Below are 21,792 nucleotides of genomic sequence, written 5' to 3' on the forward strand. Positions count from 1 at the left end.
CCCCCCCCCTGCCAGATTGGGGAGATTAGCTGAGGAATGTAGCTGGGCCAGTTTGAGCTGAGGCTGGGGGAGCTGTTGGGGGTCCTGGGTTGATTCAGCCCACCCTCTCAGGGAGGCCCTGGCAGAGATGCTGTACCCGCAGAAGGGTCTGGTTTTCTCCCTGTCCCCAGCTGAGACTCTGTCCCCAAAGCGTGGATGAGGCTGGGGGAAGAGAGTGTGAACATTTGAGCGTGTGTGTGTGTGTGTGTGTGTGCATGCACTCGCGTGTGCATTGTGCATCTCTGTCGGTGTGCTTGGAACGTGTGCTGTTTGTGTCCAGGATGGGCATTTGAGGTCCCGTCCTCACTGGTTTCTGACATCTGGTTCCAGACCCCTTGATAACTTATCCCACTTCTGACCCTATAGTGTCCTCTGGAGAAGCCCCCTGCCCTCCTCATGGCTTATAGCAGGGGTCCCCAACCTCCGGGATCTGGTGCCTGATGATCTGAGGTGGAGCTGATGTAATAAGAATAGAAATAAAGTGCACAATGAACAAAATGTGCTTGAATTCTCACAAAACCATCGCTGCCCCCACCCTCCTGCCCTGTCTGTAGAAAAATTGTCTTCCATGAAACTGGTCCCCTGTCCCAAAAAGGTTGAGGACTGCTGGCTGATAGGATGTATCACCTGTCTCATCTGAATCCAGGAGCTTCTCTGCTCCAATACGAATTGTGTCTTCCCAACTCAGAACGAGGCCGGACCTCTCGCTCTGGCACTCGGCTCTCCTAGATCTGGCCTCAGCCTCCTGCCCACCAGTCTCATCTCCCATTGCTTTGGCCAGTCAGGGCTCCTCTCTGTGTCCTGGATGAACTGTGTTACCCACTACTTTCCCTTGCTCCTGCTGGTCCCTTTGCCTCAAACGCCTCTCTCCATCTCTGCTGGCCACAGTGACACCCATCCTTCCAGGCTCTGCTCAGATGCACCCACCTCCAGGAAACCTTCCCCCTGCACCTACCTTCCTCCGCTGACCACCTCCCCATCCCCACCACCGTGGCCTTGACTCTTCTCTGTTTTGTCTTGTTCCCTCACCTCACTCTAACTAGGAAGTCCTTGAAGGCAGAGCAGAGTCTTAAGCATCCATGTGCCTTTACTGGTGCCAACCTGGGGCCTGCTTTGTATTGTCAGTGGATGGATGTCCTGTGACTGGAACTGAATTGGCACATGTGGCCAGTCTTCTTGAATGAAGATAGATGGCTTAAATCCCAGCTTCTCGGACTTAAGATGTGGCCTTGGGCAAGCCACCTCCACCTCCTTGTGCCTTGGTGTCCATCTGTAAAATGGGAATAATCATAGTACCTACCTTGTGAGTTACTTTGAGGGATAGTGGCACAGCAGGTCCTGGTGGCAGGTGGCAGCCCTCGTGGTGGCATTGATGTGTGTGTGCATGTCTGGGCCCAAGTCTGGGTCGATGGAGCCGGGAGGGATTTCCTGACCATTCTTGCTCTTAATGCAAAGTCTAATCTATTTTCTTCCCTCTGGGCTGGGGGCCCCCAGCAGGAGCTGGGTCTCTAGCAGAGGCGGGGACCTGGCTTTGGGACTTATAGCTCCTGAGCCATCCAGACTGGAGGTGATGGGGGCTTTTCCCAGGATCTGGGAGGGCAGATTGTTCCCATCCCAGGGTGAGCTGGGGACCAGCTCAGGGTGGGGCTCTCCATGGAGAGCCTGGCCCCAGATTTGTTACCCTCTAAGGACCGTGGCTGGAATGGGCCTGGCCCAGAAACTCAGGACTGGGGATGGACATGGGTCAGGGAGAGGAATCCTTCTGCCTCTGGAAGGGGATGCTCTGAGTGGTGACAGTCAGCTGGGGTCAGTCAGCCTGGTGGGGTCAGTTGCTGGAATTATTTGATAGCGGTCAGGGGTCACTCTGGCTGTGGTCAGCTGGTCTGAGGTCAGTCAGTCTGGTCGAAGTCAGATGGTCTGGTGGTCGTCTGGATGGGGCCACTGGCTCAGGTCTGTCTGTTTGGGTGTCACTGACCTGGGTCAGGCAGTCTGAAGGTTACCCTGGCTAAGGTCAGACAGTCTGGGGGTCCCTCTGGCCAGATCACTTAGTCTGGGAGTCTTGACAGCTCACGTGGCCTGGCCTGGCTTAGAATGGATGGGAGGAAGCCAGGGGGCTGGCATTCTCAGGCTCGCCCTAGGGCCACGGGTGACATGTGTGGGACAGCTGCCTTGTTACTTGTGAGGGAACAGGAAGGACCTGAACCCCAGGTCCTTCTGAACCCCAGCAGCACTAGGTCTTGGGGTTCCCTTTATTGCAATTCATCTGGCTCAGGGAGGCCTTGACTGAAACCCTCAGGCACAGACTCAGCTCAGGGTGAATGGAGTCAGCTGTCTCCTCCTCCAGGAAGCCCTCCCTGACCATCTCTACTGGCCTTGTTTTCTCTCTGTGCTGTGCTATGGGTCATTTTCTAGGGGGAGAGCCAAGGCCTCCCCAGCACAGATGGGGTTAAAACCTACCTTCCATAGGCTACAGGGCACATGCTGACCAGAGTTCTTCATGCAAAGAGGCAAAGTGCTCAGCCAATGTCCCGCCCCAGCTCTGAAGCGAGGCTTTTATTATTTTGTGCCATCCACTCTGTGCCAGCCTCGTGTCCACTTTATTTTACACCCTGATGGGGTCCGTGAAGAGGAAAGGGAGACCCCCCCCCCCAACAGCAGTGAGCCTGTGCATGCCTGGCTTTTGTGGGTCAGTTCAAGGGGCTGCTTCACGTGGTCTGTGACAACCTGGAGAGGTCCCCTGCTGCAGAGGGCACAGCAGAGCCTCCTGAAAGTCAGGCCACCGGCCATGTGTGCAGCTGCCCACCACTGTGCCTGGCATGTGGCATTCAATCCCTGTTACTCTCTGTTGCTCATCCCTCCTCTCCTCGAGGCTGAGAAGGGGCTCAGATTTGCTCCTTCTCAGAGTGAAGGTTTTTCTGGTGGGGAGTGTGGACCTCAGCCTCGGATCACCATGGGCTCAAATTCTGCTTCTCTTACTCAGGCGGCTCAGGTGCAGAGCTCCTGTCTTCTGAGTGCTTGCATGTGCCGGCATCGTGCTAAGTGGACCCCTGTGTTGAATCCTCAACAAACCCCCATATGGATGGGGAAGCTGAAGATGAGCAATGGTCATGGTCACAGGACCAGTACATTGCAGAGTCAAGATGCAATCACAAGTCTGTCTGATGCCAAAGCCCACTTACCTATCTACCACCTTATACTGTGAACAAATTCCTTCACCCCTTGGAACCTCAGTTGCCTCGTCTGTCAAGTGGGGAGAAGTACCAGTGGCTGGATAGGGCCTGGCATGATTTGTGTTTGCTTCCTGGCCGCTCATCCAGGCATTTTCATGGGTCTCAGATGCCCAAGTTTACCCCTGGTAGTGGTGGCAATATGTGCTCAGTCCAAGCCCACCAGGCTCCTCTGTCCATGGGATTCTTCAGGCAAGAATACTGGAGTGGGTTGCCATTTCCTCCTCCAGGGGATCGTCCTGACTCAGGGATCAAACCTCAGTTTCTTGTATCATCCTGCATTGGCAGGTGGATTCTTTACCGCTGCACCAGCTCAGGGGAGAGTGCAAGCACCAGTTACTTCCTGAACCAGTGGTGTTCTCAGGTTTATTAGATCCAAGTCGGGGCTTTGATGAGCCAGCTAAGATACGTGGACCTCGTTACCAACCGAAGGACTAGCATCCATTTCCGTCCCCTCTTCCTGCCTCCCCTTCTCCTTATTTAAACTGTGCATAGTGGCTCAGAATCTTGGGAATTTGCTTCCTGTAGTCATTGGTGCCTGGACCTCACATGACAGTGTTTTTGCCTGCCATGTTCCTGCAGGCAGAGACCTCAGTTGGGTGACTTTGGGTGGTGGGCATCCCTTGAGCTCATTCATCAAGTAGAAGTAACACAGTAGTGGTGCCTACTCAGAAGCTGAGGCCTAAACGGGACTCCACACTCAGCATTTAGCATTGTGCTGGGCTTGTTGTAAGTCACATGATCAATTGTTGTTATTTTTAAGGAGATGCCATCAAGGCTGGCTTAGGGTGATCGATTCTGCCAGTCCTGGGGCCCACTCTCTGTTCTCTCTGCAAAGATGCTGAACACTGACCATCAGTCAGGAGATCTTGGTTCAAACCCCGCCTCTGTCACTGACCTGCCGATTGACCTTAAAGGAGTCACTTAGCCTTTTTGGGCCTCAGTTTCCTCATCTATAAAATGGGGATAATTCTTGTCCTGATCTCATGAGTTGTCGTGAGACTTTAAAGGATAGTAATAATGATAACGTGCTTCCCTGGTGGCTCAGATGGTAAAGACTCTGCCTTCAATGCATGAGATCTGGGTTCAGTCCCTGAGTAGGGACGATCCCTCTGGAGAAGGGAATGGCAACCACTCCAGTATTCTTGCCATGGAGAATTCCATGAACAGAGGAACTTGGTGGACTGTAGCCATGTGACTTGACTGAGTGACAAACACACACACACACACGCACAGAGTAATAACAACCAGTTTTTGCTGAGGAGGGTCTTTAATGCGTGGTTGAGCTGTAGGGGGTTTTGGAACCACTGGAGGGGGTGGGCAATGTGGGAGGTCTTGGCATGGGGAGGAGACAATGGAAAGAGGGCCTTGGTGGGGGGAGAGGGTGGGGGAGGGAGCATTTTGTTGGAGGGAGCAGTTGGGGGATGGCTTGAGGAGACGGAGGGGAGGAGGGTGGGCCTGAGTAGGAGGGGACCATGTGGGCACCTGGAGGGTAGCCCAGGAGACCTTTGGGCCAGCACCTCCACTCCAGCCTGGGCTAAGCAGGTCCTGCCCTCACAGCTGGCTGCACCTTTGAGGAGACGAGTGACCCAGCGGTGCCCTGCGAGTACAGCCAGGCCCAGTATGACGACTTCCAGTGGGAGCAGGTGCGGATCCACCCCGGCACCCGGGCGCCTGCGGACCTGCCCCACGGTGAGCCTATACCCTCAGTCACCGTTCCTCCTTCGTCTCCTTCCAGGGCCAGGCCGCCTACCCACTGGCTGTGTTACCTTGGGTCCATTGCGTAACCTCTCTGGGCCTCATCTGCTCTGTAGTGACACATATGACACTGTGAATGTGGAGGTCCCCGGACTCAGACCAGTGGGGTACATCAGGTAGTCTTACCTGTAAAATGGGCGCAGGTTTTCAAGTCCTCAAAGACCCTTGTAAACTCTAGGATAAAGCCCACCTCCCGCTATTCCTGGAGCAGCTTAGCTCAGGATCCTCCTTACTCCTGCCAAGTCTTCCTAAATCCTCCACCTTCAGGGAGGCTTCCTTCTCCCTGTGACTGAATCCTGGTCCCCCAGGACGTCAAGATGCTGACAGAGCAGTCGCCCTGAGGGCTAGATGTGTGTAAAACCTTCCCTTCCTCTGCCCCTTTCTTCCTACAAGTCCCAGGTCTTTCCCAGCTTCTGCCTTGTCCAGTCCCTATTTCAGGATGAGGAGCATTTGGCTTCATGAACACTGGACTGGGAGTCAGGAAACTAATTGCATAGATCCTAGTCCTGGCCTTCTACCCTGATGATGGCCTCGAGTGCACTGAGTCATGAAGCCTGGGCTTCAGATCCTGGCTTCATCACTTTACCTGCTGTGTGGTTTCTGGCAAGTCACTTAACTTCTCTGAGCTTCCATTTCCTTAAATGTAAAATGGGGCACAGAATAATTCATTTTATAGTGTTGTAATGTACATAACCCAGGAGTGGCCTGTTCAATGAATGCTTAGAAACAATTGTTGGAGATATTTGAGGGGCCTAACTACTAAGATCCACCAATTGCCATTGGGTAAAGAATCAACTGGGGATTAAGAAGAGGATAAGATGGATGGAGGCCAGATTGTCACCTTTCTTACTGATAAAGGCTGGATCAGAGGACATAGCATAGTAGGAAAACCAAATGGGCTTGCTGGGGGAACCCAGAACTGGATAGCTTGAGGCCCCTCCCCTTGGCCCTGTCACAGTAGGAAGCCAGGACCTTTGTTGGTCAGCTCACAGAATGGCCAATATCACATCTGCTGTCAAGAGTGCATGGGAAGGACAGCAAAGGTTCTCACTGTGGGGCCAGGACTTGAAGCCAGCAGGAGGGAGGTCCTCCACGACCTGACCTCTGCAGCCTGGCCTCCTACCCCAGCCTCATCTCCTGGAGCCCTCTGGTGTCTCCCTGCTTCTGTGCGTTTGCTCACACTCTGCCCTCCATGGGACATTTGTCTCTGCCTTCACAGGACTCTTAGCTCCTTGTTTGACCTCTGTCCTGGCAGGTGTCAAAGTCTGAGCTGGGTGACAGTGAGCTGTCAAGGTGCCCACCATGGCAGGGATGCTGAGTGGGCCGACTTCATATCCCCAGGGCCCAGCCTTGGCCTGAGATGGGTTAGCCTTCAGGTCCAAGGTGGCTGATTTGAGTTCACCTCTTACAGTCCTGACCACTTTGTGTAGGTTCAGCTTCTCTGTCTCCCCCACACCACCAGAGACAGACCCAGTGAGAAAAGGGGATGAGAAATTTCATATGCAGTATGGGCCTTGGGCTGGATCCTAGGGATGCAGTGGTGAGCCAGATGGATGGAGTCTCTGTCACATTTTAGGGAAGGGAGCTGGGGGTGGAGAGAGAAGGGAGGAGGGGGGATTCATCGTTGAAGTCAGAGAGCAGGAGAGAAGAGAGGGTGGGGCAATGGGGATGAAGGGAGTGGCTGAGAGAAGCGGGAGGGATGCAGAGTGAGAAAAAACTAGGGAAAAGAAGAGAGAGAGGCAGAGGGAGCAGGAGGAAGAGGCAAGAACAAAGTGTCAGATTGAAACGGGGAGAGAGATGCACACACAGCTGCTCACAGGGAGAGGAGAGAGGATGGAGGCGTGGGCCAAGAGAGACTGTGCTGGGGGCTGGGATGCATCCCTTCCTGGGTGGGATGGGGATCTGGAGTTTTGTTTACGACCCCACCAGGACTGATGCAGGAGCTGCCTTCTTCACAGGCTTCTGGCTCCCGCAGATGAATGCGATTCCCTCCAGTGGAGTCCCTGGAGAGCCCTCCTGGAGCAGGGAGCCTCGTGGTTTGGGATCTGAATGAGCTTGTGTTGGCCGGTGGCCAAGCCTGGGAAGAGGCAGCCCTGCGTGGCTTCGGGCACCCTCTTGGCAGCTGCTGGGGCCTTCTCCCCACAGAGGGGAGGCCATAATCCCTCAGCCAGGTCCGGAGGAGTCCAGCTCCCTTTTCCCCCTCTGCCCCACTCCCCCCTCTCCCCTTCCCAGCATGTAGCCTGGATCTCTGGGGAAGGGACAGGATTGCCTTTCTCCAGGTTTGAAATCAAGAGAAATTGTATCCCAGGAATTTAGATTCAGGGGGGTGGGGGCCTGAAGGGAAGTTAGAGTCCTTTCATTCAATCTCTGTTCTGTATGTTCCTTCAGCTTGCAGACCTGTGCTGGCAACACAGTGGAGCCCCGAGGAGCTCCACAGGCTGGTGGGGAGAGTGATACACACTTTATTAATGATCCAGGTGCCAGGACAGACACCCGCAGGGGGATGCAGGGGTGGGGGGGCTTCAGAAGAGGTGGACTTTGAGGGCCTGTCATGTGCCAGACTCTTGACTCCTGAGATGACTGTCATAGTCCCTGTCTCCCAGGACAGCTCAGTATGTGGGAAAAGACACGGACCAACAGGAGCTTGGATGGAGGTCATTAGGGGTGACGTGAGGAGCAATAAAGGGTTTTGACAAAGCCAGATTTGTGTGTTTGTTGCTGCTCCAAGCCTTTCCTTTGGGAAAGGGATGCAGGGAAGTGGAGGGACTTATCCCATAAGTCAGAACTGGGACCAGAACTCAGGCCCCCTGACTCCACATGAAGTCCTTTGTTTCTGCCTCCTCCTCTGTGCCCACCTGACCGTGGTCCTCCCCTACGTTCTCAGCTCCTGCCTCTTCCCCCTCTCTTTCCAGGCTCCTACTTGGTGGTCAATGCTTCCCAGCATGCTCCAGGCCAGCGGGCCCATGTCATCTTCCAGAGCCTGAGCGAGAATGACACCCACTGTGTGCAGTTCAGCTACTTCCTATATAGCCGGGATGGGCACAGCCCGGGCACCTTGGGCATTTATGTGCGTGTCAATGGGGGTCCCCTGGGCAGTGCTGTCTGGAATATGACTGGATCCCACGGCCGTCAGTGGCACCAGGCTGAACTGGCTGTCAGCACCTTCTGGCCTAATGAATATCAGGTGGGCTGGGTTCAGTCTGCGGTGAGTGTGATTGGGAGTGTGGGTAGAGTGGGGTGTCAATGTGAGGTCAGGGTAACCAAGTGGCCAAGGTCGGAGTTAGTCAGTGTTCAGCATCAGGAGTCCATCTGTGGTCAAGGTCAGTGGCCAGTCTGTGGTTCTTCAGTAATGGTTCAGTCTGGGTTCAGCATCAGAGGTCATTGTTAACAGTGATAGTTTGTGACTGGGGAAGGGGTGCGTTGGAATAGTGCTGACTTGGAAACCCTGTCTTGGCTGCCAAGTTTTGCGGCTTGAAGGTAACATCCATCCGGGTTGGATGGAACCTCTGGCCTTGACCTTGTTAGCTCTGCGTGCTGACACCCTCTGCCACAACCAGCTGGCTTGGTATGGAGGGTAATTGTGAGCTGGGGCTGACCTCTGCTTGTTGGGGAGGATGGGGCTGGAGCAGAGCTTGAAAGGGGGCTCTTGTGGGCAGGGCTGGAGAAATGTCAGATGACAGGGACCCTCCTGCCTCCCCCAGGTGCTGTTTGAGGCCCTTGTCTCCCCAGACCGCAGGGGCTACATGGGCCTAGATGACATCCTGCTTCTCAGCTACCCCTGCGGTGAGTCCTGGCCCCGTGGGGCGCAAGGTGAGGGGTGAGGGCGGCCACGGCTCCTGCCGACAGGGGGGCGCTGGCCCAGCTTACGCCAGGGCTCTATTCCGGCAGCAAAGGCCCCGCATTTCTCCCGCCTGGGCGACGTGGAGGTCAACGCGGGCCAGAACGCCTCGTTCCAGTGTATGGCGGCAGGCCGAGCAGCGGAGGCCGAGCGTTTCCTTCTGCAGGTGAGCGGGGGTTGGGGGTGCCCGGGGTGTGTGTGTGTTGGGGGGACCTTAGCCAGCTTCTTACGAAAAGTTCAAGCTCCCTTGCGGAGGGCTGAGGCCTTCTGTCCTTCTCCAGCGCCCAAACACAGGCGTCCCGGTTCATTCTAGGCTCTCTGCCCTCTTGAGTGCCCCGTTCTTCCGACATCAGAGCGCGGCTCCAGGTTCCCCCCTCCCCGCCATCCCCCGTCTCCAACCACACCCCGCCACCAAGGCAGAGCGACCACATTCCCGTAATCGGGCCCCACACCTTCTTAGGGCAGGGCTGGTTCCAGGAATCCCACACGTCCCTGGGTAGTTTCGGGATGGCGAAATGGGGCCGGGACAGTTTACCACTCCGTTCGCCCGGGTCAGACTGAGATCTGGGCCCTTCTTCCCCGGCTCCCCTGACCCACTGGTCCCTCTCCCGGCTCAGCGACAGAGCGGGGCCCTGGTGCCCGCGGCCGGCGTGCGGCACATCAGTCACCGGCGCTTCCTGGCCACCTTCCCGCTGGTCGCCGTGAGCCGCGAGGATCAGGACCTGTACCGCTGCGTGTCCCAGGCCCCGCGTGGAGCGGGCGTCTCCAACTTCGCTGAGCTGATCGTAAAGGGTGAGCGAGCAGTCGGCCTCCGAGGGGCGGGGCGGGGAAGGTGGGGTGGGAGTGGCTTCTACTGGGGGGCGGAGTCTCGTCGATGGGGCGTGGCCCGCGGACGGGCAGGGAAGGCCGCGTCCCACTCCTGGTGTGCTCTGACCTCCCGGGCCGGGCTCGCGGAGGGGGCGTCATTTCCTGGGAGATCCAGTCCTAATTGAAGGTCAGGGTGGGGAGGAGGTCCCTCTGAGAGGTGGGCCCGCGTGCGGACTGGGTCAAGGTGTGACCCGGGCGAGGCGGGATCGGGCTGTGGGCCTCCCAGGGTTGACCCGAACTGACAAGTGGTCAGCCCTTAGAGGCGAGGACTTCGGGATCTGGAAGGGAGTGAGGGAGAAGGTGTGAGGTGAGGGGCAAGGTCGGCTTTTGGAGTTCGGCGTCTCTTAGGGCCTGGGCATTTAGTGAGGGGAAGCAGTCTAGTCGAGGACTTGGGGGGCTGCATGAGGAGCCTAGGGTAGGGGTGAGGGACCAGGAGGGCTCTAGGGGTTTTGGGTGTTGCAGAATGAGGAACTGGGAGCCAGGGATTCATAGCGGCATCCGTCTGGCTCCGTCTTTCCCCCATCTCCTTGCAGAGCCCCCTACCCCCATTGCACCCCCGCAGCTGCTGCGCGCCGGTCCCACCTACCTCATCATTCAGCTCAACACCAACTCCATCATTGGCGACGGGCCGATCGTGCGAAAGGAGATTGAGTACCGCATGGCGCGCGGCCCGTGGGCCGAGGTGCACGCCGTCAGCCTGCAGACCTACAAGCTGTGGCACCTCGACCCCGACACGGAGTACGAGATCAGCGTGCTGCTCACGCGCCCGGGTGACGGTGGCACCGGCCGTCCGGGGCCGCCCCTCGTCAGCCGCACCAAGTGCGCAGGTGGGTGCTTCCTGGCTTCATTACCTCCTCCAGATACCCAAGTATGGACTCAGGGCAACCGAGGGGCAAAGGGCACATTCTGAGGGTAGTATGGCCTCCCTCTGTGCTTCTCAAACTTTCTGAACCATTGTGATTTTTGCTCCATCCCAGTTATGGTAAAGAAAAGGATGATAGCTAACACTTTACTCTGTGAAGGACACATGTGTGTGTGTCATATTTAAAACTCACAACAACCCCATGATCTAGGTACTCTTGTCAGTACCCATTTTACAGATGAGGTGTAAAATCTGTAACCTCTGTACAGATTATCATGAATAGAGATGTTAAGTGACTGGCTCAGAGTCACACAGCTAGTAAGTAGCAGAACAGTAAGGGATTAGAACTCTTGACTGGCTGGCTTCAGAATCTGTGTTCTTAATTCTACACTGTATCATCTAGATAAAATAAACAACTAAACAGCATAAAATAAAAGCATATTATTAAATTCTAGCTGGATTCTCTCACCTGGGCATTTAAGTCTGAGGTCTGCTTTTTCTTGTTTAAAAGGGTAAAGCATCTGTTATGAGCGATGGCACACCTGCACCAGAGGAGACTTTTTTGTTTAATCAGAAGAGAGACTGAGAACAGAATGATTTTCTTACTCTGTGATTTCAGCATTTTTGTGGTTGTTGTTGAATTTTTATTGCCATATAAAAGATTCATATGTGGTTATAAGGAAAAATACAAGAGATTTTCCTTTTCACTTTACCCTGTTTCCTGCAATGGTAACATTTTGCAAAACTGTAGTGTAATATTACTCTCAAGATACTGACATTGACAAAATCCACAGATCTTATTCAGACTTACCCAGTTTCATTTGTCCTCATTTGTGTGTATGTGTGTATATTTAGTTCCATACAGTTTATTTTAGTGTTGGTTTGTGTATCTACCACCACAGTCAAAAGATACTGAACAATTCAATCAGCTTAAGGATCCTTTGATTTGCCCTTTTGTATCATTGCTGTCCCTCCACCCCAACCCCGTGGGAACTACTAATCTGTTCTTCATTTCTAAAACATGTTGTATAGATGATAAAATCATACATTATATATATACAGTATATAACCTTTTAGGTTTTTCTTTGGTTCAGTTCAGTTCAGTCGCTCAGTCGTGTCTGACTCTTTGCGACCCCATGAATCACAGCACTCCAGGCCTCCCTGTCCATCACCAACTCCTGGAGTTCACTCAGACTCATGTCCATCGAGTTGGTGATGCCATCCAGCCATCTCATTCTCTATTGTTCCCTTCTTCTCCTGCCCCCAATCCCTCCCAGCATCAGGTTCTTTTCCAGTGAGTCAACTCTTCGCATGATATTTATTCACTTTATTTACATGTATTTATTTCTTTTTGGCTGCACTGGGTCTTCATTGTTGCCCACGGTCTTTCTCTGATTGCTGCAAGCAGGGGATAATCTATTTGCTGTGCAAGGGTTTCTTATGGTGGTGGTGTCTCTTGTGGCACACAGACTCTAGAGCACAGGCTCAGCAGTTGTGGCAAATGGGCTTAGTTGCCCAGCAGAATGTGGGATCTTCCCAGACAAGGGATCAAACCTATGTCTCCTGCATTGGAAGTCGGATTCTTAATCACCAGACCTGCGGAGATGTCCCAGTATGTAATCTTTTGAATTGCCTTTTTAATTTGGTAATAGCTTTATTGAGATATAATCACATCTCACGCAGTTTGCTCATTAGAGTGTATAATTCAGTGGTTTTTAGTATATTCACAGAGTTGTGCAACCATCACCACAGTAAATTTTAGAACATTTTCCCCTCCCTCAAAGGAAGGCTTGTATCCTTTAGCAGTCCACCCCTCCCCTCATGTCCCGTTAATACTTCCAGCCCTAGACAGCCACTAATTTATTTTTTGTCTCTATAGATTTGCCTCTCTGGACATTTTGTATATAATGGAATCATATAATATGTAGTCTTTTGTGACTGGCTTCTTTCTCGTAGCATACTTTTTCAAGGTTTGTCCATGTTGTGGCATGCTTTAGTACTTTTTATTGTTGAATAATATTCTATTGTGTAGACATACCATAATTTACTTATACATTTATCAGTTGGAAGGCATCTGCATTGTTTATACTTTTTGGTTATTATGAATGGTATTGCTATGGGTATTAATGTAGAGATTTTTGTATGGACATATGTTTTAATTTCTCCTGAGGGTATAGCATATACACATCATATGGTAATTATGTTTAACCATTTAGGAAACTGCTGGATTGCTTTGCAAAGCAGCCATTCCACTTTACATTCTCATCAGCTGTGTATGGGGGTTCCAGTATCTCTACTTATTCACTAACACTCATTATTATCTGTCTTCTGTTTATAACCCTCCTGGTGGATATGAAGTGGTGTCTCATTGTGGTTTTGCATGTCTTTGATGGTTAATGGCATCCGGTCCCATCACTTCATGGGAAATAGATGGGGAAACAGTGGAAACAGTGTCAGACTTTATTTTTTGGGGCTCCAAAATCACTGCAGATGGTGACTGCAGCCATGAAATTAAAAGACGCTTACTTCTTGGAAGGAAAGTTATGACCAACCTAGATAGTTATTCAAAAGCAGAGACATTACTTTGCCAACAAAGTTTCGTCTAGTCAAGGCTATGGTTTTTCCTGTGATCATGTATGGATGTGAGAGTTGGACTGTGAAGAAGGCTGAGCGCTGAAGAATTGATGCTTTTGAACTGTGGTGTTGGAGAAGATTCTTGAGAGTCCCTTGGACTGCAAGGAGATCCAACCAGTCCATTCTCAGCTCTGGGATTTCTTTGGAAGGAATGATGCTAAAGCTGAAACTCCAGTACTTTGGCCACCTCATGCGAAGAGTTGACTCATTGGAAAAGACTCTGATGCTGGGAGGGATTGGGGGCAGGAGGAGAAGGGGACGACAGAGGATGAGATGGCTTGATGGCATCACTGACTCGATGGACGTGAGTCTCAGTGAACTCCAGGAGTTGGTGATGGATAGGGAGGCCTGGCGTGCTGTGATTTGTGGGGTCGCAAAGAGTTGGACACGACTGAGCGACTGAACTGAACTGAACTGATGGTTAATAATATCAAACAAGTTTCATGTTCTTATTGGCCATTTGTATGCCTTCTCTGTATAAATGTCTATTCAGATCCTTTACTCATTTTTAAATTGGGTTTTTATCTTTTAATTATTGAGTTGTAAAAGTTCTTTATATATTCCAGATACTTGACCCTTATCAGATATATTTGCAAATATTTTCTTCCATTCTGTGAATTATCTTTTAATTTTCTTGATGGTGTCCTTTGAAGCACAAAGGTTTTTAATTTTAATGAGGCTCAATTTATCTACTTTTTCTTTTGTTATTTGGACTTTTGATGTCACATCTAGAAAACTTTTGCCTAATCCAAAGTAAGGAAGATTTACTTTTATTTTTTTCTAAGAGTTTTATAGTTTTAGTTCTTACATTTAGGTCCTTGACACACTTTGAGTTAATTTTTGGATTTGGTGTGAGGTAGGAGTCCAATCTCATTATTTTGCTTGTGGGTGTCCAGTTGTCCCAGCACCATTTATGAAAAAGACTATTCTTTTCTCATTGAATCGTCTCAACAGTGAGATTGACTCTTTTGGTCAGTGTAGTTCCCTGAGGATTCATCCAAGTTGTATAAATCAATAGTTCATTCCTTTTTAATGCTGAGTAATATCCCATGGTGTGGCTATACCAGAGTTTGTTTAACCATTCATCTGTTGATGAATGGTCCCAGTTTTTGGCTGTTACAAGTAAAGCTGCCATGAGCATTCATGTACGAGTTTTTGCATGAACATAGTCTTTCATTTTTTTCTGGGCTAAATGCCTAAGGATACAAATGATGGATCATATGGTAATTGCATATTTATTGCAGTTTTATTGAAAACTGCCAGAGTTGGTTGTATTGTTTTACATTCTCATCAGCAATATATGAATGATCCAGGTTTCCACATCCTTGCCAGCATTTGGTGTTGTCATTATTATTATTATTTTTTAAAAATTTTAGCCATTCTGAGATGTGTGTAGTAATATCCCATCCTGGTCTTAATTTGCCTTTCTTTAATGCCTAGTGACATTAATGGGCTTCCCTGTGGCTCACCTGGTAAAGAATCTGCCTGTAATGTGGGAGACCTGGGTTCTATCCCTGGGTTGGGAAGATCCCTCTGGAGAAGGGAAAGGCTACCTACTCCAGTATTCTGGCCTAGAGAATTCCATGGACTATATAGTCCATGGGGTTGCAGAGAGTCAGACACGATTGAGCAACTTTCACTTTCCATGCCTACTGATGTTGAACATCTTTTCATGTGCTGTTTGCCATCCGTATATCCTCTTCATGAATTATTCATGTCTTTGCCCATTTTCTAATTGGATTATTCATTTTTTATTGTTGAGCTTTGAGAATTCTTTACACATTCTAGATACTAGTCCTTTTTTGGGTATATAGTTTGTAAATATTTCCCCCTGGCTTTTAGCTTGTCTTTTTCCTCCTCTTCACCTGGGCTTTCATGGAATAATCATTTTAAATTTTTATGAGGGCCAGTTTATCAAAACTTCCTTTTATGAACTATGCTTTTAGTGTCAAATTTAAGAACTCCTTGCATTGCCCTAGATTCTGAAGATTTTCTTCTATTCTTTTTTTTTAAATAAAAGTGTTATAGTTTTACAAATAAATCCATGATCCATTTTGAGTTAACTTTTAGATAAGCTACAGAATTTGGTTGAGGTTTATTTTTTTGCCAATGAATATTCATGTGTTTTTAAGAGCTGATCTGAGAACCATCTAAATCACAGTTTAATGCCACACTTGGAGAGACCCTTGGGTGGTGGGTAAGAGTATTCTAGGGGAGATTACCTTCTAGCTGAAGGACCTGTGTCAGATTAACCTCTCCAACTTTAGTCCTGTTGTTTTATAAAAGGGGATAATAATAATGTTTACAGGGTAAATGTGAAGATTCATTCAACACATGTTTATTGAGTGCCTATTATTTGTCAGATACTGTTTAGTTGCTAGGGATATAAGACTGTGACCAAGATAGACAAAGGCTGCTAGTGTATGAGTTCCTCATGCCCAAACTGCATGGAACTCACATTCTGGCGGGTAGTTGTTGTTCAGTCACTAAGTCGTGTCTTTGTGACCTCATGGGCTGCAGCACACCAGGCTTCCCTGTCTTTCGCTGTCTCCCAAAGTGTGCTCAAACTCATGTCCATTGAGTCGATGATACCATCCAACCAACTTATTCTCTGTTGCCCCCTTCTCCTCCTGCCTTCGGTCTTTCCCAGCATCAGGGTCTTTTTCAGTAAATAGACTCTTTGCATCAGGTGGCCAAAGTATTGGAGCTTCAGCTTCAGCATCAGTCCTTCAAATGAATATTCAGGGTTGATTTTCTTTAGGATGGACTGGTTGGATCTCCTTGCAGTCCAAGGGACTCTCAAGAGTCTTCTCCAACACCACAGTTGGAAGGCATCAATTCTTTGGTGCTCAGCTTTCTTTATGGTCCAACTCTCACATACATGACTACTAGAAAAACCATAGCTTTGATTATATGGACCTTTGTCAGCAAAATGATGTCTCTTCTTTTTAATATGCTGTCTGGGTTTGTCATAACTTTTCTTCCAAGGAGCAAGCGTCTTTGAATTTCATGGCTGCAGTCACCATCCTCAGTGATTTTGGAACCCAGGAAAATAAAGTGTCACTGTTTCCATTTTTTCCTCATCTATTTGCCATGAAGTGATGGGACCGGATGCCATGATCTTAGGTTTTTGAATGCTGAGTTTTAAGCCAGCTTTTTCATTTTCCTCTTTCACCTTCATCAAGAGGTTCTTTAGTTCCTCTTCACTTTTTGAAATTAGGTTGAAGTCATCTGCATATCTGAGGTTGTTGATATTTCTCCCAGCAATCTTGATTCCAGCTTGTGATTCATTCAGCTTGACATTTTGCATGATGTACTCTACATGTAAGTTAAATAAGCAGGATGACAATAGGTAACCTTGATGTACTCCTTTCTCAATTTGGAACCAGCCTGTTGTTCCATGTCCAGTTCTAACTGTTGCTTCTTGACCTGCATACAGGTTTCTCAAGAGGCAGGTAAGGTGGTCTGGTATTCCCATCTTTATAAGAATTTTCCACAGTTTGTTATGATTTACACAGTCAAAGACTTTGGCATAGTTAATGAAGCAGAGGTTTTTCTGGAATTCTCTTGCTTTTTCTATGATCCACTGGAAATTGGCAGTTTGATCTCTGGTTCCTCTGCCTTTTATAAATCCAACTTGTACATCTGGAAATTCCCAGTTTCGTACTGAGAGCTAGCGTGGATGATTTTGAGCATTACCTTGCTAACATGTGAAATGAGTGCAATTGTGAGGTACTTTAAACATGCTTTGGCATTGCCTTTCTTTGGGATTGGAATGAAAACTGACCTTTTCCAGTCCTGTGGCCACTGCTGAGTTTTCCACATTTGCTGGCATATTGAGTACAGCACTTTAACAGTATCATCTTTTCAGATTTTCAGTAGCTCTACTGGAATTCTATCATTTCCACTAACTTTGCTTGTAGTAATGCTTCCTAAGACCCACTTGACTTCATGCTCCAGGATGTCTGGGTTTAGGTGAGTGACCCCACCTTTGTGGTTATCCACGTCAAGACCTTTATTGTACAGTTCTTGTATTCTTGCCACCTCTTAATCTCTTCTGCTTCTGTTAGGTCTTTACCATTTCTCTCCTTTATTGTGCCCATCTTTGCATGAAATGTTCCCTTGGTATCTCTTAATATTCTTAAAGATATCTCTAGTCTTTCCCATTCCATTGTTTTCCTCTATTTCCTTGCATTGATCACTGATCTTATCTCTCCTTGCTATTCTTTGGAACTCTGCATTCAGTTGGGTATACATCTTTTCCTTTCTCCTTTGCCTTTCACTTCCGTTCTTTTGGCAGCTATTTGTTAAGGCCTCCTCAGACAGCCATTTTGTCTTCTTGCATTTCTTTGTGTTTCTGGCAGGAGGAAGTAGTAAACAAGTGGAATATATAGATTGTCAGTTGATGATCAGGGTTGTGAAGAACAAGCAGAAAGGGGGAGGGTGTGAGGTTTGGAGAACTGTTATTTCAAAAAGGCTCAGGGACTGTTTTACCCGAGAAGGTGACATTTGAGCAGAGACCTGAAGGAGGTAAGGGACAGAGCCACACACAGGAAGCTAGAGGAATTGCTGGGGGAAGGGGCGTTCTAGGCTGACCTAATAGCAGGGAGTTCGGTAGTATGCTTGGCATATGTGAGGAGCAGCAAGGAGACCAGTATAACTGTGGTCTAGTGACTGCGGGGAGCTGGCAGGAGAGGAGGTCAAAGTCATACTGGGGATATGGACCCAGAGCCATTTTACTCTGGGTGGGCTGGGGGACCATTGCAGGTTTGGAGAGCAGGAGTGACATCACCTCCTATGTTTACAAGGATCACTTTTGTCCTTTTGTGGAGAACAGATTCTAGGAGGGCGAAGGGATCAGAGGAGAGACCAGTGAGGAAGCTACTGCAACAAGTCAGCTGGGAGATGGTGGAGGCTGAGAGCTGGGAGGAAGTGGTGGCGGTGGTGAAAGTGGTTAGATTCTGGGTTTGTTTTGAAGGCAGAGCTAACTGCATTTGTTGATGGATTGGATATGCAGTGAGAGAGCGAAATAGAAGTCAAGGATGGCTCCAAGGCGTTTTGCTTGAGCAGCCGAAAGAATGGAGTTATCATTTACTGCAAGGGAGCAGACTGTGGAAGGAGCAGGTGTGACGGGGTGCCATAGATCAGGAGTTCTGTGTTGGAAATGTTGACTTTGAGATGCCTATTAGACGTTCAAGTGGAGATATCCATCAGGCGGATGGATTTACGAGTGTGGGGTTTAGGGAAGGGGTTTGGGCTGCAGATATAAATTTGAAAGTCGTCAGTATAGACATGGTGTAGATGATATTTAAAGCCATGAGACTGGATGAGATCTTTTATGCTGGTGGTTCTTAGTGGGGGTGATTTTGTCTCCCAGGAGTCATCTGCAGTGTCTGGTTGTCACAACTGGGGGTGGGCTGCTAATGGCATGTTAGGGATAGAGGAAGCCAGAGAAGGTGATAAATATCCTACGGTGTATAAGCAGCCTCTTCAACAAAAAATTATCTAGTCTGAGATGTCAGTAATGCCAAGGTTGAGAACCCCTGATTTAGTCCTTAGATTGTAGGGAATAAGTGTAGATGGAAAAGAGAGGAGCAGTGAAGCCTGAATTGTGCAACCCTCTAGTTTTGGATTAACTAGAGGTGATTGCATGTAAATGTATCAAATGCCTGTGAAGCTGAGTGCCTAACTCACAGTGAACACTCAGTGAATGACAACTATTATTGTTACGGTGTTTTTAACTCTTCAAGGCCAGTTCTGGTTAGGTACTTGGTATGAAAGAAATCAGAGCCTGGGGTGCACAGAGTCTCTCTTTCACTCCTGTTGGTGTGCACATGAGGGGATGGAAGCCCAGAGATGGGAAGGCACTTGCCTGTGACTATACAGTAAGTTAAGAACCCAAGTTTCATGGTGACAGCTATTGATCATTCCCATTTTACAGATGAGAAAATTGAAATTTCGAGTTAGTCACTGGCCCAAATCGACACAGTGAGTCCATAGCAGAGTCCAAACCAAGGTTTGAATGTCCTGACTTCCAGTCTCATGTTGGAAACCACCACCACCACCTTACTACCAGTAAGAGTTGCATAGCTGCCATCGTGGGCTGAGTACCCACTCTGTGCCAGGCACCGCTAAACACTTTACATGGCCTGGCTGGGACAGAAGCTGTTAAATTAGCAGGGACCAGGCAGACAGGATCCAAACAACTCAGCCTGCTCCTCTTAATCACATGTTTCTCTTCGTTTGCATCACCACCCCCTCTTTGCTTAGGCGCCTTGACCCATAGTTTTGCTGTTGGCCAGCTGTGTTGTCATCTCTTTGGGCTCCATGAAACTCCCCTCCCACAGTATTATTTACTGTAAAAACAATAATATAACACCAGTAGAGGCATTTAAAAGAAATCACTCTAAATCTCACCATCCTAGCCCAACAGCTGTTTTAGTTTTCCTGCCTCCTGCAAATCTCTGCCCATATGCCTACAGTACACATTTCACACCCTTGTCATTGGGATGTGGAAAGCGTTCTGCACTCTACTTCCTTTTCTTGGTGTTGTTACTTCTGTTATGTTGTTTATAATTGTGTTTATTGTCTGTAGGAGTCCACTGAGTGTCTCCATATGGCTGGGCTATTTGCCTCTAGATTTTTATTATTGTGAATAATACTGTATTGAAAAACTTAGTGCTGATCATGCTATATTCCCCCCTTGAATTATTTCTTTCATGTAAGTAGTCAGAGGTGATTTAAGGAAGGGCTTTGACGTATATTGCTTTAAAAAGTGGTTGTACTAATTAATACTGCTGCTATTTGGGCTTCCATGGTGGCTCAGACGGTTAAGTGTCTGCCTACAATGCGGGAGACCTGGGTTCGATCCCTGGGTCAGGAATTTCCCCTGGAGAAGGAAATGGCAGCCCACTCCAGTACTCTTACCTGGAAAATCCCATGGACGGAGGAGCCTGGTAGGCTGCAGTCCGTGGGGTTGCAAAGAGTTGGATACGACTGAGCGACTTCACTTCACTTCATAAAGGGTGCTGCTATATATAAGGGTATATCTTATCCTTGTTGTTGTTCAGTCGCTAAATCATGTGTGACTCTGCGACCCCATGGACTGAAGCATTCCAGGCTTCTCTGTCCTCCACTATCTCTCAGAGTTTGTTCAAACTCGTGTCCATTGAGTTGATGATGCCCATCCAACCATCTCATCCTCTGTCGTCCCCTTCTCCTCTTGCCCTCAATCTTTCCCAGCATCAGGGTCTTTTCCAATGAGCTGGCTCTTTGCATCAGGTTGGCCAAAGTATTGGAGCTTCAGCTTCAGCATCAGCCCTTCCAATGAATATTCAGAGTTGATTTCCTTTAGGATTGACTGGCTTGATCTCCTTGCAGTCCAAGGGACCTCAGGAGTCTTCTCTAGCACCACAGTTCGAAAGCATCAATTCTTTAGCACTCAGCCTTCTTTATGGTCCAACTCTCACATCCATACATGACTACTGGGAAAACCATAGCTTTGACTATATGGACTTTTGTCAGCAAAGTGATGTCTGTGCTTTTTAATACACTGTCTAGATTTGTCATAGTTTTTCTCCCAAGGAGCAAACATCTTTTGTTTTCGTGGCTACAGACACCGTATCTCACCATTAACGTGCACATATTAATTAACTCCTATGAGTTAGACTCATACCATCTCATGTAACTCTCACACTGCTCTTCAAAGTAGGTGTTATTATATCTCCATTTTTTAGTTAAAGAACTTGGTGTTCAAAGGGAGTTAAATCACTTCCCTGAAGTCACAGAACTAATGAAATGTGGGGATAGGATTTGAACTCTGCTGTACCCAATCCCACTCCAAAGCCCCTTCCTCAAGCAACAGTTAATATTTCAGGGTTATTGAGTGCTCCTTAGCATCATTAAAATCAACGCATTGGGGGCTAATTTAACAGATGTTAACTGTTAGCCTTCTTGTTTAAAAAAAAAATGTGCATTTAGACCTTTGACCTCTGAGTGGCCTACAGCCCTGTGGAATTTAGAGGGTTGGGGCTTTGAGGCCCCCAGGTTCTGTTTTGCCAGTGTATGCTGGCAGCCGAAGAGCGTGTGTCTGGGTGCCAGATGGTTTTTGGAAACACAGAGAGACTCATGAATTCACACCCCTCAATCAACATATCAGCCTGTAGTCAACAAACTATTTGAGCCTCTGGATCTGCCCAAATTTGTTCAGGGTGGGGAGAGAAAGAAAAGTGCGCTTTCTTCTCAGAGACCCCTCTGTCTAGCCAGCGGGAAGGGGGCTAGCATAGCTGTTGGAGAATGAAATACTTAAGCATGAGGGTGAAAGTTTCAATCTTCAAGTTAGAGGTTACCATTTTGTGCCCTGAAAACTGTTGTTTTTTTTTCTTTTTTCTTTTGGCTGTGAGGAATCTTAGTTCCCCGACCAAGGATCAAACCTGCACCCCCTGCATTGCAAGTGTGGAGTCCTAACCATTGGAACACCAGGGAGGTCCCCTGGCAAAATGGTTTGAAAAAAAAAACCCGAGTAGGTTGCCAGTATTTAAAAATCTGGAGATTTCACACAAAAAATT

General features: G+C 48.7%; 1 protein-coding gene across 1 annotated transcript in view; it reads left to right on the top strand.

Annotated features, from left to right (window-relative positions):
• PTPRU (protein tyrosine phosphatase, receptor type, U) overlaps nt 1-21,792 on the top strand; it is an 89,415-nt gene that overhangs the window by 13,071 nt on the left and 54,552 nt on the right. Inside the window, exons 2-7 of the mRNA XM_010830265.1 lie at nt 4,827-4,958; nt 7,937-8,208; nt 8,726-8,807; nt 8,913-9,028; nt 9,480-9,654; nt 10,263-10,556. Of these exons, the coding sequence (XP_010828567.1) occupies nt 4,827-4,958; nt 7,937-8,208; nt 8,726-8,807; nt 8,913-9,028; nt 9,480-9,654; nt 10,263-10,556 (1,071 nt within the window). The remainder of the gene's footprint in view (nt 1-4,826; nt 4,959-7,936; nt 8,209-8,725; nt 8,808-8,912; nt 9,029-9,479; nt 9,655-10,262; nt 10,557-21,792) is intronic.

The sequence above is a fragment of the Bison bison genome, unplaced genomic scaffold (assembly GCF_000754665.1).
Source record: "Bison bison bison isolate TAMUID 2011002044 unplaced genomic scaffold, Bison_UMD1.0 scf7180017864516, whole genome shotgun sequence".
In the NCBI taxonomy this organism is placed as follows: Eukaryota; Metazoa; Chordata; class Mammalia; order Artiodactyla; family Bovidae; genus Bison; species Bison bison.